The sequence below is a fragment of the Mobula hypostoma genome, chromosome 1 (assembly GCF_963921235.1).
Source record: "Mobula hypostoma chromosome 1, sMobHyp1.1, whole genome shotgun sequence".
In the NCBI taxonomy this organism is placed as follows: domain Eukaryota; kingdom Metazoa; phylum Chordata; class Chondrichthyes; order Myliobatiformes; family Myliobatidae; genus Mobula; species Mobula hypostoma.
In genome coordinates, this window is record NC_086097.1 from 197,254,007 (window position 1) to 197,273,455 (window position 19,449).

Consider the following 19,449-nt stretch of genomic DNA (forward strand, 5'->3'; position numbering starts at 1 on the left):
TATATATGTTCTTATCACTATAATTTACCTGAGCTTGTGTTGCGATTTTCTTTTAACTGCCCCATTAACCCATCAACGAGATAATAATGCACCTTATCCCTGAAGCAACCCTGGTCTCATCTTTTCAGATATTTTTCTGTTTCCCTTTTCCTCTTTGTCTTGTCACTGTCCAAATTACAAATATCTTTTCTTTTTACCGTCCAGCCCCACAACCACCTTTCTCAGTTCTGTTGCAGGAGGTCATTGCCCTGAGACATGAACTGTTTATTTTCCCACTTGCTAGAAGTTTCTGGCATTTTTTTGTTTTTAGTTTACAGATTTCTAGCATGTGCAGAGTTTTTGATTGGTTTACCTTTCAGTCATGAAATCTTTTGGAATTGAGTGTTCTTTCTCTACAGATACCTTGGTTTATTATTAACTTGTATTTTGAAGATCCCATATAATGCTAACATGCTTTATGCACACTTAATTCAAAATGATCACTTTTGGTCATGTATTGCTTTGGATGGAATTATTGCTAAATCTGTTTTCTTGTATGATAATGCATGTTTGTTATTAATTGGCTTTCAGTGTTTGAATTAATGTTTCTTGGAGCAAGTGTATTGTACAATGCAAAAGTTTTGCTTAATTCTACTTTTCAGTACAAAAATGCAGGTGTGATTGAGCTAGAAGCTTGTGTGAAGGCAGTTAGGGTGCTGGCCATTCAGAAGAGAAGTATGGAAGCCTCTGAATTCCTTCAGAATGCCGTATACATCAATCTTGGCCAGGTATAGTTCCCAACAATTTCCTATTTTCATTGAATAGCCCTTTTGATTCTCTTGTATATCCTTCACAAAATAATCCTTATTATTGACTAATTTTGAATCGCTGATTAAAATGTGCTGTTTTTGACAATTGCAAATAAAACATCAACTTGCATTGTTTGAATATAGTAAGGGGAAAATATTTAGCAATAATATTTTTGGTGTGAGTATAAGAAAGCTCAGGATTCCCAGATAAGAGTAGGTCCTCAACCTTGCATGCCAAGCTCCATGTCATTTGCCAGTTGCACTCTGTTGCTGAATTTGATGTGGACCTCAAATATTCTGGAATGTCCAACTTGTAGATTCTTGTGTAGGAGCCTTGAGCACTTTCACTATAGCTATAAGGAAGGAAGATTTTAAATAAATTTTGCTTTTGTTATTTAGAACATGGTGAGATAAAATAAGTGCGTGGATTGGGCCAACAATTTGTTCCATTGGAACTTATTTAAAATTTTTGTTGCCATTGGTGCTTTATACACAATACTAAAAATTGTTTGTCATACTGAGTAAAATCATGCATGTGTTTAGTGTTTCCCATCTTTTGGTATATTATTTGTTGTATTTTGTAGCTTTCTGAAGAGGAAAAGATACAGCGATACAGTATCCTTTCTGAGCTGTATGATTTGATAGGATTTCATCGTAAAGCTGCCTTCTTCAAACGTGTAGCTGCAATGCAGTGTGTAACACCATCTATTGCTGACCCTGGATGGAGAGCTTGCTACAAGTTGTTGTTAGAAACATTACAAGGATATAGCCTGTCACTGGATCCTGAAGACTTCAGCAAAGGTAAAATCTTGTCAGATTTTTGATGGGACAGATGCAACCTATATGTCTATAACAACTGAGATGTTTTCAAACACATTTTGCAGCCTGTTTTTCTTGTTACTCAGACAAGCAAAGTCAAATCTTGAACACTTGATCTTGCAATCACCTTATTCTAAATTTGAATGGGGCACTCTTAATATTAAAAAAAAAACTAAAATGATATAAACCAGGAATATGTAAGTACATTGCGGTCTATAGCAGATAATAACCCTGTGATGACAACTAAGAATGTTGTATGAGACAGTTGTGTGATGGCCTTTTTGGTGTTTGTTGGTGGAAAGAATGATGCAGAGCTGAATTGGAGAAACATACCAAAGCTTCAGAACCAGAATTGGAATGGTCAGAGTGGATTGCATTGGCCCTTTTTGTCTCATAATAAAAGTTGATGCAATTGTTTTATCAATTTCAAGTGATTTTGATCTTGGATCACAAAAATGAAAGGCAGGATACTTTGAGTTTTATCCTAATTTTCTAATAGTATCCCAATTTTCAACTTAATATTATCTTCCATCTCTTCTGTCAGCTGCAGATTGTATGTCTTTTCATGAAATCCCTTATTTAGAGATCCAGCACAGTAACATCAATGAGCCTATGCCACCCAATTATACTCACGTGTCCTCACACTCCTCGCTTTATGTTGGTGGCACAGCAGAGGAAATTGCAAGCAGTTTCAAACTCCTGGGAATGCACATCATGCACAACCTCATGGTCCCAGAACACCACCTAAACCATCAAAAAAGCTCATCGAAGATTCAAATGTTCAGAGTACATTTATTTTCAAATTATCCATACAGTAAATAACCCTGAGAGTCATCTTCCCACAGCTAGCCACGAAACAAAAATAACCATGGAACCTGCTGAAAGCAAAATATCAAACTCCCAATGTGCAAACAGTGGGGGAAGGTGAAGATTGGAAAAACACAATATAAAAACACTAGCAACACACATCAAAGTTGCTGGTGAACGCAGCAGGCCAAGCAGCATCTGTAGGAAGAGGTGCAGTTGACGTTTCAGGCTGAGACCCTTCATCAGGACTAACTGAAGGAAGAGTGAGTAAGGGATTTGAAAGTTGGAGGGGGAGGGGGAGATCCAAAATGATAGGAGAAGACAGGAGGGGGAGGGATAGAGCCAAGAGCTGGACAGGTGATAGGCAAAAGGGGATACGAGAGGATCATGGGACAGGAGGTCCGGGAAGAAAGACAAGGGGGGGGGGAACCCAGAGGATGGGCAAGAGGTATATTCAGAGGGACAGAGGGAGAAAAAGGAGAGTGAGAGAAAGAATGTGTGCATAAAAATGAGTAACAGATGGGGTATGAGGGGGAGGTGGGGCCTAGCGGAAGTTAGAGAAGTCGATGTTCATGCCATCAGGTTGGAGGCTACCCAGACGGAATATAAGGTGTTGTTCCTCCAACCTGAGTGTGGCTTCATCTTTACAGTAGAGGAGGCCGTGGATAGACATGTCAGAATGGGAATGGGATGTGGAATTAAAATGTGTGGCCACTGGGAGATCCTGCTTTCTCTGGCGGACAGAGCGTAAATGTTCAGCAAAGTGGTCTCCCAGTCTGCGTCGGGTCTCGCCAATATATAAAAGGCCACATCGGGAGCACCAGACGCAGTATATCACCCCAGTCGACTCACAGGTGAAGTGTTGCCTCACCTGGAAGGACTGTTTGGGGCCCTGAATGGTGGTAAGGGAGGAAGTGTAAGGATATGTGTAGCACTTGTTCCGCTTACACGGATAAGTGCCAGGAGGGAGATCAGTAGGGAGGGATGGGGGGGACGAATGGACAAGGGAGTTGCATAGGGAGCGATCCCTGCGGAATGCAGAGAGAGGAGGGGAGGGAAAGATGTGCTTAGTGGTGGGATCCCGTTGGAGGTGGCGGAAGTTACGGAGAATAATATGTTGGACCCGGAGGCTGGTGGGGTGGTAGGTGAGGACCTGGGGAACCCTATTCCTAGTGGGGTGGTGGGAGGATGGAGTGAGAGCAGATGTATGTGAAATGGGGGAGATGCGTTTAAGAGCAGAGTTGATAGTGGATGAAGGGAAGCCCCTTCCTTTAAAAAAGGAAGACATCTCCCTCGTCCTAGAATGAAAAGCCTCATCCTGAGAGCAGATGCGGCGGAGACGGAGGAATTGCGAGAAGGGGATGGCGTTTTTGCAAGAGACAGGGTGAGAAGAGGAATAGTCCAGATAGCTGTGAGAGTCAGTAGGCTTATAGTAGACATCAGTGCATAAGCTGTCTCCAGAGACAAAGACAGAAAGATCTAGAAAGGGGAGGGAGGTGTCGGAAATGGACCAGGTAAACTTGAGGGCAGGGTGAAAGTTGGAGGCAAAGTTAATAAAGTCAACAAGTTCTGCATGCGTGCAGGAAGCAGCGCCAATGCAGTCGTCGATGTAGCGAAGGAAAAGTGGAGGACAGATACCAGAATAGGCACAGAACATAGATTGTTCCACAAACCCAACCAAAAGGCAGGCATAGCTAGGACCCATACGGGTGCCCATAGCTGCACCTTTAGTTTGGAGGAAGTGGGAGGAGCCGAAGGAGAAATTATTAAGAGTAAGGACTAATTCCGCTAGACGGAGCAGAGTGGTGGTAGAGGGGAACTGATTAGGTCTGGAATCCAAAAAGAAGCGTAGAGCTTTGAGACCTTCCTGATGGGGGATGGAAGTATATAAGGACTGGACATCCATGGTGAAAATAAAGCGGTGGGGGCCAGGGAACTTAAAATCATCGAAAAGTTTAAGAGCGTGAGAAGTGTCACGAACATAGGTTGGAAGGGATTGAACAAGGGGTGATAAAACAGTGTCGAGGTATGCAGAAATGAGTTCGGTGGGGCAGGAGCAAGCTGAGACAATAGGTCGGCCAGGACAGGCAGGTTTGTGGATCTTGGGTAGGAGGTAGAAACGGGAAGTGCGAGGTGTGGGAACTATAAGGTTGGTAGCAGTGGATGGGAGATCCCCTGAGCGGATAAAGTTGGTGATGGTGTGGGAGACAATGGCCTGGTGCTCCTCAGTGGGGTCACGATCGAGGGGTAAATAAGAGGAGGTATCCGCGAGTTGTCGCTGTGCCTCGGCAAGGTAGAGGTCAGTACGCCAGACTACAACAGCACCCCCCTTATCGGCAGGTTTAATAATAAGGTTAGGATTAGTGCGGAGGGAGTGGAGAGCAGAGCGTTCCAAAGGAATGAGGTTGGAATGGGGACAAGGTGCGGTAAAGTCGAGACGGTTGATGTCCCGTCGGCAGTTAGCAACAAAGAGATCCAGAGCAGGCAGAAGACCAGAGCGGGGTGTCCATGAAGAAGAGGAGGGTTGAAGACGGGAGAAGGGGTCATCGGTGGGGGTGGAAGAGTCCTTGCCGAAGAAGTAGGCTCGGAGACGGAGATGGCGGAAGAAAAGTTCCGTATCGTGGCGAACACGGAACTCGCTGAGGTGTGGGCGAAGGGGGACAAAGGTGAGGCCCTTACTGAGAACAGAGCGTTCTGCCTCTGACAGTTGAAGGTCGGAGGGGATGGTAAAGACCCGGCACGGATGAGAGCTGGGATCAGAGGGGGGAGGGGGGAGGCTGGGGGTGTCATTACACCAAATCACAAAGTCATTGAAAGAATCCAGGCATGCAGGTTTCCCCTGCCATCCGAAGGTAGAGCGTTCCTATGAAACGGTTCGTAAGCCGAAATGTCGTACAGCGAAGAAACAATTACCATTTATTTATATGGGAAAAATTTGAGAGTGTTCGCAGACCCAAAAATAACCTACCAAATCATGCCAAATAACACATAAAATCTAAAATAACAGTAACATATAGTAAAAGCAGGAATGATATGATAAATACACAGCCTATATAAAGTAGAAATGCTTTTCCACAATCATTACTGAACTGTTCTCCGTAGCGAAAATCTCGCACAAGCTCAAGCAAGCTCTGTTGGCAAAAACACGGCGCAAGCGCTCTCCAGTAACCTTTAAGCTGTGAAGCTGCCAAATCATACCAAATAACACGTAAAAATACACCGCTGATATAAAGTAGAAATAATGTATGTACAGTGTAGTATCACTTACCGGAATTGGTTCAGCGCTGAGCACACTGGTGATGGTGTGTTAGACTGAGTCGTCGCAGGTTGGGTGGTGCAGTGGCACCCACCCTCCAGGCCGCTGACAGATACTGAACCGCAAAGCACACGGGTCCAGCGGTAGCCGGGAGGCATCCAGCACATCTTTAAGAAAAAAGCCTAAATGAACATGCTAATTAATTACGTGTCAGGCGGCACCTAATTAATTAGCATGTTTATTTTGGCTTTTTTCTTCAAGATGTGCTGTGCGCCTCCCGGCTACTGCTGCATTCTCCGCGAATCGGTACAGTATCTGTCCGCGGCCTGGGTGTTGGGGTGGTGGGACACTGGGGTGTCATCTCATCGTCAGTTTCCATTAGAGCAGGCAGCTCATCTTCTCCTATGACTGCTTGCCTTGATGTCGAAGGTCGAGGTTCGTCGTCTGCTGTGGCTAATGTGGAAGGCTCGCTTGACTGCTGAGCCTCGCTCATTTTCTATCATACAGTTCTTTATAAGAACTCAAACCATCCTGCAAATATCCCCTAAACCTACGTACCCTTTCAAAATTAAAGTCGTACTTTATCATTGCAGCGAAAATGTCACGCAGCTGCTTTACGTTCAGTTCCTGGACGCTGCCTTTTATCGCGCGCTGATTTTCCCCGTGCTTTTTCTTTTCGTAACAGTGAAATCACCTTCTGAAAGCGAAAACGGGGTACTAATGTAGGTCTTTCGTAACAGTGAGGTTTGGTAAAGTGAATGTTTGAAAAGCGGGGGACACCTGTATTCAGTTCAGTTCAATCCAGCGCTGTCGTTCGTTATCTGCAGGTTGCAGAGCCAGCCTGCCCTGATCAAAATCACACAAAATGGCAACAAAGTAAAGTAACCTGAAACACATAACATGAACTACAGAGTCCAATCCACAAACCATCGTGATTTTTAAATCTTGTCCAAGACCCAGGACTCTGGCACCATCCTCCAGCAGTATCAAGTGAGAGTGGGAAGGGACAGTTTATCTTCAGATACCTTCCTTCGGGAGCAGTAGGTGAGTGGGAGAGAGTGATCGGTCACATGCAGGTAGAAGGCATGGAACACCTGCCCGCCTTTCACTCCAGTCCTTGTTGATTTCATTCTTCCTCTTTTCTTTAATCAGTGAGATCAGCAGAAATGAAGTCCATCATGGGGTCAAACCTTTTCTCCAGACCACATACTTTGCTCAAAACCATCTTGAACCCCCTTGGAGATTGCCAGAAAACACACCACCAAAATGCAGATCACAAGCTCTACCAGTAGCAGAACCACATTTGAAAGTAGTAGTGAAAGAAATAGCTTTGTGAACTGTCTTTGTCTTTTTTTTGTGTGCTGCATCATATCCTGAGTAATTTTTTCATTCACCTTTACACTTGTGTACTAGAAATGACATTAAACAATCTTAAATCTGACAAATTAATCTACTTGCCTGTAAGTCTTTGGAAAGCATACGGAAACCTGAGCACCCAGAGAAAACCCACGTGGTCATGGGGAGAGTATGCAAACTACTTAAAGATGGTGGCGGAATTGAGTCCAGTTCACTGGCAGTGTAATAAAGGTTTGTTTATTGTCATTGATGAAGCCCTTGCCACCATTAGTACTTTTTACGAGGTGGAGTTGCTCGCTCGACACTCAGCCCGGCACAGTTGGAAAGTGTGCCCGAGAGCGGCCCGACTGGATTTGAACTTGGGAGCCTTCGCTCCGGGGTCCAGCTCTGATGTCACTTCGCCACCAGCCGGCTCTTTGATGGTGTTGAGACTAGCGCATGATTTGGATTTAAGTGAGGGAGAGTTGCGCAGCGTCAGCCTCACTCTCTCTTCCCAATTCCCATCTGGAATTAGTGGCAAGATGAGTCGAGGCGGCTGGAGATGGGACTAGGCGCAGTGGATGACTAGGACGTCTTTTGTGTCTTTTCCTACTCTACACGTTCCACGATGCTTGCAGAGACCGCCTTCTTGACCGTTGGACCTTCCGTTGGTCTCGTCTGCTTAATCTGCCGGAGTTTGTTTTCACATGCTGGGACAGACAGCTCTCTATCTCACCGAGGGTTTGAGACCCATCGGCTACCCTCACCTGGTTTAGCCGGCTTGTCAAAGCCGTTGCCCGAGGTGTGGCTGCTGTAGCTTGCAAACGGCTACAAGGAGCCACAGGTGAGAGCTGAGGGCCAGGTGAGGACCAAAGGTGGACTAACTGCCTTGAAAAGGACGCGGCATGTTCCCCCACCAGAGGTGCTACCCCTCCCTGACACCCCATACACCCCGGCATTAACCACTATGCTCGTGAGGTAAACTCTCAAAATTGAGATTCTGCAGATGTTGGAAATCCAGAGCAATAGAGTGAATATTGAAGGAACTCAGAGGTTAGGCAGCATCTATGGAAGGGAATAAATAGTCAATGTTTTGGGTTGAGATCCTTCAGGATTCCTGTGAAACTCTTGCTGAGCTGTTCTTTAACTGCCTATGACTGTTTATTTTCCGACCTATCTTTTAAACATGTTTACTCAATCCAGCTTGGACAACTTTCTCATGCTATTTATGTTTGCCCTTACTTAATTCAAGGCACTGGCAATGGATCTGTGGTATTCATCCTTAAAATACAATTGGAATAATTAGTCATAGAGCATGAAAACAGACCATTCACCCAACTGGTGGACACCTTTCATTTTTCACCCAATGGCCAACACTTGGTCCATGGCCTTCTGTTTTTAAGTGAATTTCAAGTTTCATCTGGACACTTAATTGTTTTCAGTAACCCAGCTTCAACCGCATTCTGGGTCATTGCATTCCAGGTACTTGCCATTCTGAGTGAAGATGGTACCCTTTGTCTTTTTTAGGAATCTTTTCCCTCTTATCTTAAATTTCTGCTGTCTAGTTTCACAGTATCGACATATAGGGTAGGGGGAAATGTTTTCCCATTTTTTTTTAAATCCATAAAACATTTTTCTGTCTGGTTTTGTACGACATGCAAGCTTTCTCTCATTTCATTTTATCTCTTTGAGCCTTCTGCTGCTGGATAACTTCCCCACAGCTGTGGTCTACTATGAGCTTTGTCACTTTGTTTATCTTAGTTTTCAATTTTACATTGTTAACCAGGGATTGTGCCTGTTAAGGGAATCCCTCTTTTTGTTTGAGATGTGCTTTTTGTAAGCATAGTAGATCTTTGAATATTTTTGTACTTTGTCCCTGTTGGTACCCCTCATAGCTCTAAGAACCTCAGTTATGCCCCCATTAACTTTCTTTGCTCTGGGGAGAAAAGACTGAGCTTCTCTGGGCTCCCCTCATGACTAATCCAGATAACATCTTCATAAATTTCTTCTTTCTATGACATGAAGCTGGGTGGCAGTGTCAGCTGTGAGGAGGATGCTAAGAGGATGCAGAGTGACTTGGATAGGTTGGGTGAGTGGGCAAATTCATAGCAGATGCAATTTAATGTGGATAAATGTGAAATTATCCACTTTGGTGGCAAAAATAGGAAAACAGATTATTATCTGAATGGTGGCCGATTAGGAAAAGGGGAGGTGCAACGAGACCTGGGTGTCATTATAGAAACGTAGAAAATAGGTGCAGGAGTAGGCCATTCGGCCCTTCGAGCCTGCACCGCCATTTATTATGATCATGGCTGATCCTCCAACTCAGAACCCCGCCCCAGCCTTCCCTCCATACCCCCTGACCCCCGTAGCCACAAGGGCCATATCTAACTCCCTCTTAAATATAGCCAATGAACTGGCCTCAACTGTTTCCTGTGGCAGAGAATTCCACAGATTCACCACTCTCTGTGTGAAGAAGTTTTTCCTAATCTCGGTCCTAAAAGGCTTCCCCTCTATCCTCAAACTGGCCCCTCGTTCTGGACTTCCCCAACATCGGGAACAATCTTCCTGCATCTAGCCTGTCCAATCCCTTTAGGATCTTATACGTTTCAATCAGATCCCCCCTCAATCTTCTAAATTCCAACGAGTACAAGCCCAGTTCATCCAGTCTTTCTTCATATGAAAGTCCTGCCATCCCAGGAATCAATCTGGTGAACCTTCTTTGTACTCCCTCTATGGCAAGGATGTCTTTCCTCAGATTAGGGGACCAAAACTGCTCACAATACTCCAGGTGTGGTCTCACCAAGGCCTTGTACAGCTGCAGTAGTACCTCCCTGCTCCTGTACTCGAATCCTCTCGCTATAAATGCCAGCATACTATTCGCCTTTTTCACCGCCTGCTGTACCTGCGTGCCCACTTTCAATGACTGGTGTATAACGACACCCAGGTCTTGTTGCACCTCCCCTTTTCCTAATCAGCCACCATTCAGATAATAATCTGTTTTCCTATTTTTGCCACCAAAGTGGATAACCTTACATTTATCCACATTAATCTGCATCTGCCATGAATTTGCCCACTCACCTAACCTATCCAAGTCACCCTGCATCCTCTTAGCATCCTCCTCACAGCTAACACTGCCGCCCAGCTTCGTGTCATCCGCAAACTTGGAGATGCTGCATTTAATTCCCTCATCCAAGTCATTAATATATATTGTAAACAACTGGGGTCCCAGCACTGAGCCTTGCGGTACCCCACTAGTCACCGCCTGCCATTCTGAAAAGGTCCCGTTTATTCCCACTCTTTGCTTCCTGTCTGCTAACCAATTCTCCACCCACACCAATACCTTACCCCCAATACCGTGTGCTTTAAGTTTGCACACTAATCTCCTGTGTGGGACCTTGTCAAAAGCCTTTTGAAAATCTAAATATACCACATCCACTGGTTCTCCCCTATCCACTCAACTGGTTACATCCTCAAAAAATTCTATGAGATTCGTCAGACATGATTTTCCTTTCACAAATCCATGCTGACTTTGTCTGATCATTTCACCGCTTTCCAAATGTGCTGTTATCACACCCTTGATAACTGACTCCAGCAGTTTCCCCACCACCGACGTTAGGCTAACCGGTCTATAATTCCCCGGTTTCTCTCTCCCTCCTTTTTTAAAAAGTGGAGTTACATTAGCCACCCTCCAATCCTCAGGAACTAGTCCAGAATCTAACGAGTTTTGAAAAATTATCACTAATGCATCCACTATTTCTTGGGCTACTTCCTTAAGCACTCTGGGATGCAGACCATCTGGCCCTGGGGATTTATCTGCCTTCAATCCCTTCAATTTACCTAACACCACACATTATACACCAGTCATTGAAAGTGGGCATGCAGGTACAGCAGGCGGTGAAAAAGGCGAATGGTATGCTGGCATTTATAGCAAGAGGATTCGAGTACAGGAGCAGGGAGGTACTACTGTAGTTGTACAAGGCCTTGGTGAGACCACACCTGGAGTATTGTGTGCAGTTTTGGTCCCCTAATCTGAGGAAAGACATCCTTGCCATAGAGGGAGTACAAAGAAGGTTCACCAGATTGATTCCTGGGATGGCAGGACTTTCATATGAAGAAAGACTGGATGAACTGGGCTTGTACTCGTTGGAATTTAGAAGATTGAGGGGGGGATCTGATTGAAACGTATAAAATCCTAAAGGGATTGGACAGGCTAGATGCAGGAAGATTGTTCCCGATGTTGGGGAAGTCCAGAACAAGGGGTCACAGTTTGAGGATAAAAGGGAAGCCTTTTAGGACCGAGATTAGGAAAAACTTCTTCACACAGAGAGTGGTGAATCTGTGGAATTCTCTGCCACAGGAAACAGTTGAGGCCAGTTCATTGGCTATATTTAAGAGGGAGTTAGATATGGCCCTTGTGGCTACGGGGGTCAGGGGGTATGGAGGGAAGGCTGGGGCGGGGTTCTGAGTTGGATGATCAGCCATGATCATAATAAATGGCGGTGCAGGCTCAAAGGGCCGAATGGCCTACTCCTGCACCTATTTTCTATGTTTTTTCTATGTTTTCTATGTCTACATGTTTTCATTTACCATTGCATCCTTGCTGCCATTACTATAGCATTACCATTACATCCTTGCGATACCTTGGTGACCAAAACTTTATGCAGTACTCTAGTTGAGGTCTGGCAGAAGGTTATATAAAACTGGAGCATAATTTGTTTTGCAACTGTTTGGGGTGAATTGAGACAAGGATCCTTGCATCCTTCTCCATACCTTGTTAGCAAATCTACAATCTATAAAGAGGTGGGTGACTGTGTCTCTCTCTACCTTTGCTGTTCTAAGGGCTCCATGTGCTGGGGATGATATATTGACTGTACAGGAAAAGACGCCAGATTTCCTCGTGTTTCCGCCCACCTTTCCCATTCAGCCTTGATATTGAACATGCAGTCTTGGTCACTCAGCAACCACACTTCTGTATGACTTATTACATCATACTCATTAATTGCTGTCTATGCTATCAGTTTGTCTAACCTTTTATTTGAATGTATATTTTAGCTTTGATTGTTTTGCAGTTATTTACACTTCTAGATAAACTATGTTTTGCAGACTTTAGTTTTCATCTGCCCTCATCTATCATTTTCCCATCACTATGCTGTGCCACAGTTTTTCATTTGGCTTTTTAGAGCAGTTTGTCGCTGAGCTTACCAGAGGATCGGCTATACTGGGTTGGGTGTTATGTAATGAACCAGAGGTGATTAGGGAGCTTAAGGTAAAAGAACCCTGAGGAACTGGTGATCACAATATGATTGTGTTCAATTTGAAATTTGTTAGGGAGAAAGTAAAGTCTGATGTAGCAGTATTTCAGTGGGGTCAGGGAAATTACAGTGGTTTGAAAGAGGAGTTGACGAAAGTAAATTGGAAGGAGTTGCTGGCAGGGATGTCAGCAGAGCAGAAATGGCATGTGTTTCTGGGAAAATTGAGGGAGGTGCAGGACGTGTATTCCAAAAACGAAGAAATACTCAAATAGTAAGATAGTACAACCATGGCTGATGGGGAAGTCAAAGCTATTGTAAAAGCAAAAGAAAGGGCATACAACAAAGCAAAAATTAGTGGGAAGATAGAGGATTGGAAGTTCTTAAAAAAAAAGCCTACATAGAGCAACTAAAAAAAATCATTAGAAGGGAAAAGATGAAATGTGAAAGCAAGCTAGCAAATAATATCAAAATGGATGGAAATTTTTTTTCAAGTATGTTAAAAACAAAAATGAGAGTGGATATAGGACAGCTAGAAATTGAGGCAGGAGAAATAATAATGGGGGGACAAGGAGATAGCTGCTGAACTAAATGAGTATTTTGCGTCAGTCTTCACTGTGGAAGACATGAGTAGTATGCCTGATGTTGTAGTGTGTGAAGGAAGAGAAGTGTGTGCATTTACTGTTACAAGAGAGAAGGTGCTCAAAAAGCTGAAAGACCTAAAGGTACACAAGTCACCCGGACCAGAGGAACTGCACCCCAGGGTTCTGAAAGAGGAAGCATTAGAAATGATATTTCAAAAATCATTGGAGTCTGGCATGGAAAGTTGCAAGTGTTACTCCACTCTTTAAGAAAGGAGGAAGGCAGCAGAAAGGAGATTATAGACCAGTTAGCCCAACCTCAGTGTTTGGAAAGATGTTAGAGTCAATTGTTAAGGATGAGGTAATGGAGTACTTGGTGACACAGGTCAAGACAAAGTCAGCAATGTTTCCTTCAGGGAAAATCCTGCCTGGCAAACCTGTTGGAATTCTTTGAGGAGATTGTAAGTAAGATAGATAAAGGGGATGCAGTGGATATTGTATATTTGGACTTTCAGACAAAGTGCTACAGGAAAGGCTGCTTACCAAGTTAAGAGCCCATGGCATTACAGGGAAGTTACTGATATGCTTAGAGCATTGGCTGATTGGTAGGATGCAACGAGTGGGAATAAAGGATCCTTGTCTGATTGGCTGCCAGTGACTAGTGCTGTTCCGCAGGAGTTGGAGTTGGGACCACTTTTTATGCTGGAGATAAATGATTTAGATGATGAAATAGATGGCTTTGTTGCCAAGTTTGCAGATGATATGAAGATTGGTGGAGGGGCTGGTAGTGTTGAGGAAACTATTAGGATGCAGAAGGATTTGGACAGATGAGGAGAATGGGCAAGAAAGTGACAAATGAAATACAATTTTGGAAAATGCATGGTAGTAGAAATAAATGTGCAGACTATTTTCTAAACGGAGAAAATCCAGGGATCTGAGATGCAGGGATCTTGGGAGTCCTTGTGCAGAAGACCCTGTAGGTTAACTTGCGAGTTGAGTCTGTGAGAAAGGCAAGTGCCATGTTGGCATTCATTTCAAGAGGTCTGGAATACAAGAGGAAAGATGTGATGCTGAGGCTTTATCAGGCACTGGTGAGGCCTCACCTTGAATATTGTGAACAATTTTTGATCCCTCATCTTAGAAACGATGTGCTGACATTGGAGAGCGTCCAGAGGAAGTTCACAAGGATGATTCTAGGAATGAAAGGGTTATCATACGAGGAACGTTTGATGGCTCTGGATCTGTAATCACTGGAATTCTGCAGGATGAGGAGCGATCTCATTGAAATGTTTGTTACGTACCCCGTAACTGGGTTGCCAAATCAGCAGAAATGGATCACTCAGTTGGAGTCTGGATTACTAGAACTAAGAAAGTTTTATTAAAGAAACAAGCAACACAGTAATCGAAAGGATAATAAATGCAACAGTTCAGCAATGATAAACACGCATGTGCACAGAATTAAGATAACAGCATCAGTCAAGCCCTATCGTTGTCTAGGGGTAAATGACCAATTTCAAAGTGACACAAAGTTCAGTCCAATTTAGTTCAGTTCGCAGTAATCGTTGCCATGGCGATGGACAACGTGGGGGTAGGGAGAGAGAGAACGAGAACGACTGATCATTCAGAACGGCTTCCACTCACAGACCGGCGATATTGCTCACAAGCAGCTTTCGGGCAAGTCCTTTGTGATGTCACCTGAGGTCACCGACTGTGACCCCTCCTCCAGATGCGGTCGATCCTCTGCAGTGAACCCGGCACCCAAGCGAGGGTGGACACACACTGGGTTCCCGCTGATCGTACCTTTCCACCCTGTGCGTTTAAGGCTGATCCCCCGATCAGCCGTCGAAGAGCTTCCCACCGACTTGTGAGAGGCGCACCGCTTCCAGGGTCTCGTTACCTCGGGTGTCGTGTGTGTCCTGCCTTAGCGAACCTGTCCCTTTTTATCCCCCTGCTGGGGTATTGCCTGTCCATCACTTCAAACAGTTCAGGGTTCAAAGGGGGAGCTGCTCTGGACAGCTCTCTCTCCCGTCCCTTCATTACACATCTCCAGATCGCCTGTCCATCACTTCAAACAGTTCAGGGTTCAAAGGGGGAGCCGCTCTTGACAATACCCAGACTGATGGCTCCTTCATTAACACCTCCAAATGCTGCTTCATTGTGTGCCTTATCTCTCCCTCCGCTGAGGACAGGTGGCAGACCAACTGCTGATGCCACTGTTGCTAGCCCAGGCTAGCAAACATCTTAATTTATGTGTATTCTCGTCACATGTTCAAATGCTGAAAGGCTTAGACTGGGAGATGTGGAAAGGATGTTTCCTTTGGTGGGAGAGTCTAGGACAAGAGGGCACAGCCTCAGGATAGAAGGGTACACTTTCAAAACTGAGATGTAGAGAAATTTCTTTAGCCAAAGAGTGGTGAATTTGTGATATTTGTTGCCACGTGCAGCTTTGGAGCTCAGGTCGTTGGGTGTATTTGAGGCAGAGATTGATAGGTTCTTGATTGGACATCGCATCAAAGGTTACAGGGAGAAGGCTGGGAACTGGGGTTGAGGAGGAAATAGGAAAAAAAAGGATCAGCCATGATTGAATGGCTGAGCAAACTCAATGGGCCAGATGGCCTAATTCTGCTCCTATGTCTTATGGTCTTATTTCCTCTTGATTTATTAAGCCTTATTCTTGGAGCCCTCTCCCCTCCTAGATATTTTAAAACACTTTTTGTAACCCCAATTGTGTAGTCTTCAAGAATGCAATAATGAGTCAGAAGCTTAATGTCCAATAGTAAATGATTCTTCTGACTGGCACCCTCCAAGCACTTAATGTCATTAATAAAACATGAGGTGTATGCTGGATGAGCCTGTAAAGCTCTGTAATATCCAGGACAAACCAATCCATTTGGATGGCACCATATTCAGCATCTAAAGCATTTGTTTTCACTTCCAATGGTGCATTGTAGCTGTAGAATGCCTGGTCTTCAGTGTGTACTTCTGTTATTACCTTGTGCATTTAAAAGAAAAATAAATCTGCTTATGGTAAAGAATGAATGCACAGTTGATGATGGGGAGCAGCACCTGCAAGTTTTCTTCTAAGTTCATTCCCATCCTGGAAGTGTAAAGTATTATTGCTTTCTTGATCCCATTTGGGAATGTGGAGTAAATGTGAGCTATGCCAGGATACCTCCAACGACCCATCCACAACAATTAAGTGAAGAAGTGGAATGAGTATGGTCTTGACAATGCTATAAGAGTATGATAGTTTTGGTAGTAAAGAATGCTGAGTGATTCAAAACTGACTGTGGAAGATTCTGTAATGACGAGAGATTCAACAATTTAATTGAAACTCATTCAGTTCTTATGGGGTTTGATAAAGTGAGTTCCGCGGGTACGCTTTCCCTCTTTGGAGATGTAGCAGTTACTTGGGGAGGTGGGGGGAAGAAAAAGCCAAAACCACTCAGACACTAAGCACAAGGGGTTGACACTGTACACAATAATGAAGTTGTAAAGTCGAAGGAAGTATATTTGATCCTTTATTTACAAGCCAGCAAAGTCAACAATTTAAAAACCAATTAAACTCAAACTAGTGATGTGACAAAACAAATTATCTTGGTGTACTTAAACATATTTGAACCAAGTTTTCTTTAACATATGAGTATTGAAGCAATCAACAAAAAGATATCAACCCCGGCCCACTCCCTAGCTCTACCCAAACTAAAATGAACTAGAGACAAAGCATGAATATGTATCTGAACTCTTCGTTTCTAACATGCCCCAATCCACTTGACTATCCATAATAAACGTGCAACACAAAATGCAATACAACAGAAAACAGATATGTGGCTCCTAAATCCCAGCCCTTAAATTTTATACTCTAATAATTACAACTGCATACTACCCAAAAATAGGAGCCATGAAATCTTAACATTCATACGAATGTCCTCTTTCGTCTTTCTTCTTCCAGAGAAATCATGCAACGGTAATCTAGGCCAAAAGTTCTCAGCACTTAGCCCAGTATAGAATGATCTGTACCACTACACTCTGTCAAGTCAAAATCATGAAGCTTACAAAGCTGTAGCTCCTCAAACCACTGCCTCTCATAGAAGATATATCTTGGTTATAGGCAGCCAGACAGCTGTTTTTGGTCTTGATGTACACCTGCCGCACAAACCCTTGTGTGGAAAGACTTGAATGTCTCTTCCCATGATCCATTAGTTTAGAGAAATTGTGTAATTAGTTACAAGCACAGCATCTCTGGGAGGAAATTATGTCTTATTTCTGATGTTTCTGTAGCTGTGGTAAATAATTCTTGAACCACTGTTTCCAAAACGAGTTTGAGTATTTGACTTGTTTTTCCTTTTGAACTCCCCTAGTGGTAAGGAGATGATGAGTTCAGAAGCAACAGATGGTTGAACATAGAATAGTACAGCACATTACCTCTGGCCCACAATGTTGTGCTGACCCTCAAACCCTGCCTCCCATATAAGCCCCCACCTTAAATTCCTCCATATACCTGTTTAAGTAGACTCTTAAACTTCATTAGTGTATCTCCCTCCACCACTGACTCAGGCAGTGCATTCCACGCACCAACCACTCTCTGAGTAAAAATCCTTCCTCTAATATCCCCCTTGAACTTCCAACCGCTTACCTTAAAGCCATGTCCTCTTGTATTGAGCAGTGGTGCCCTGGGGAAAAGGCGCTGGGTATCCACTATCTATTCCTCTTATTATCTTGTATACCTCTATCATGTCTCCTCTCATCTTCCTTCTCTCCAAAGAGTAAAGCCCTAGCTCCCTTAATCTCTGGTCATAATGCATACTCTCTAAACCAGGCAGCATCCCCTGGTAATTTCTCTGTACCCTTTCCAATGCTTCCACATCCTTTCTATAGTGAGGCGACCAGAACTGGACACAGTACTCCAAGTGTGGCCTAACGAGTTTTATAGAGCTGCATCATTACATTGCGACTCTTAAACTCTATCCCTCAACTTATGAAAGCTAACACCCCATAAGCTTTCTTAACTACCCTAACTACCTGTGAGGCACCTTTCAGGGCTCTGTGGACATGTACCCCGAGATCCCTCTGCTCCTCCACACTACCATGTGTCCTGCCATTTACTTTGTACTCTGCCTTGGAGTTTGTCCTTCCAAAGTGTAGAAACTCACACTTCTCTGGGTTGAACTCCATCTGCCACTTCTCAGTCCACTTCTGCATCCTATCAATGTCTCTCTGCAATCTTCGACAATTCTCTACACTATCCACAACACCACCAACCTTTGTGTCGTCTGCAAACTTGCCAACCCACCCTTCTACTCCCACATCCAGGTCGTAAATAAAAATCACGAAAAGTAGAGGTCCCAGAACAAATCCTTGTGGGACACCACTCGTCACAATCCTCCAATCTGAATGTACTCCCTCCACCATGACCCTCTGCCTTCTGCAGGCAAGCCAATTCTGAATCCACCTGGCCAAACTTCCCTGGATCCCATGCCTTCTGACTTTCTGAATAAGCCTACCATGTGGAACCTTGTCAAATGCCTTACTAAAATCCATGTAGATCACATCCACTGCCCTACCCTCATCTATATGCCTGGTCACCTCCTCAAAGAACTGTATCAGGCTTGTTGGGTGTAAAGCTTCCAAATCATTAGGTTCAGATAATGCTTTAATATTCGGATGACCATTTATAATGGTCTGTGCTTCACAAGGAACTGTGTGGAAACTCTTTGTCAAGATTCTGTACCTTTATGGTAGAATTGAGAACCTTTCTTACACTTTCTCCCCTTTTGCAAACTTGAATTCATTTGGAAATCTTTCTTTGGCAAAAAGCCACAATCTCCATTTTACTTTTTCTGAGCTCCTCCACTTAAAGGCAATCTCAACCAATCTGACCTCTAAACTTCTCAATCTCTCTCTCCAGAAAGAATACCCTTGTTCTTCATTTGTCAGGCTGAGCAAGAATGATATTCAACTGTTTCCTCTTCCTATTAAGAAACAAATGCTGGTTCTTAAATTTAAGAATCCAGGCCACTGTCTTCCTCAAACAGATCCAAGACGAGAAGTGATGAATTACTATGTCCACCTCCTCTTCATTCTGCATGGCATTCATTGTGACAGTGTCTTGACTTCTGGATCATCCAGCAGAAGTTCTGCAGAAAAAAATCAAGATCCACAGGCTATTTGCTGAAGATACTGAGGCCCTGACACTTGTGTCTTGTTCTTCAGAAAAGCTTTCACCTTCAGTGCTCTTGAGGCCACATCTACAGAGTTATGTGAAGTGTTTACATACCTACATTGAGATGTTTGAGAGACGTTAAGAATTTTTGAAATTCTGTTAGCAACAAAGGTTCAGAACCTGGAAATTTCATTTTTCATTTACTTCACCACCGAAGTACTATCAGTCCAAAAAACTGAGCCTGAAGCTGCATTTGCAACTGCTTCCTTCACATACAGTTTGTCCATATAGCTTGCCATTGTTGCAGCAGTAGTTCCATATGGGGGATGGAACCCTAGATTTGGAGCTACCCTAGTTTTTCCATGATAAAAGCACTGTGCACCTGAGAAATGTCATGCAACAATAGGTAGTTCACTGCTCCATAGCCATCTTTGCGAGTCTCTGAAGT

The 19,449-nt window shown here is 43.9% G+C and overlaps 1 protein-coding gene across 7 annotated transcripts in view; it reads left to right on the forward strand.

The window, feature by feature from the left end:
• Positions 1-19,449, forward strand: part of trappc9 (trafficking protein particle complex subunit 9) — a 749,291-nt gene that overhangs the window by 66,593 nt on the left and 663,249 nt on the right. For all 7 annotated transcript variants that reach the window (XM_063062835.1, XM_063062851.1, XM_063062844.1 and 4 more), the window contains 2 exons: positions 642-767; positions 1,373-1,589. In XM_063062835.1, the coding sequence (XP_062918905.1) occupies positions 642-767; positions 1,373-1,589 (343 nt within the window). The remainder of the gene's footprint in view (positions 1-641; positions 768-1,372; positions 1,590-19,449) is intronic.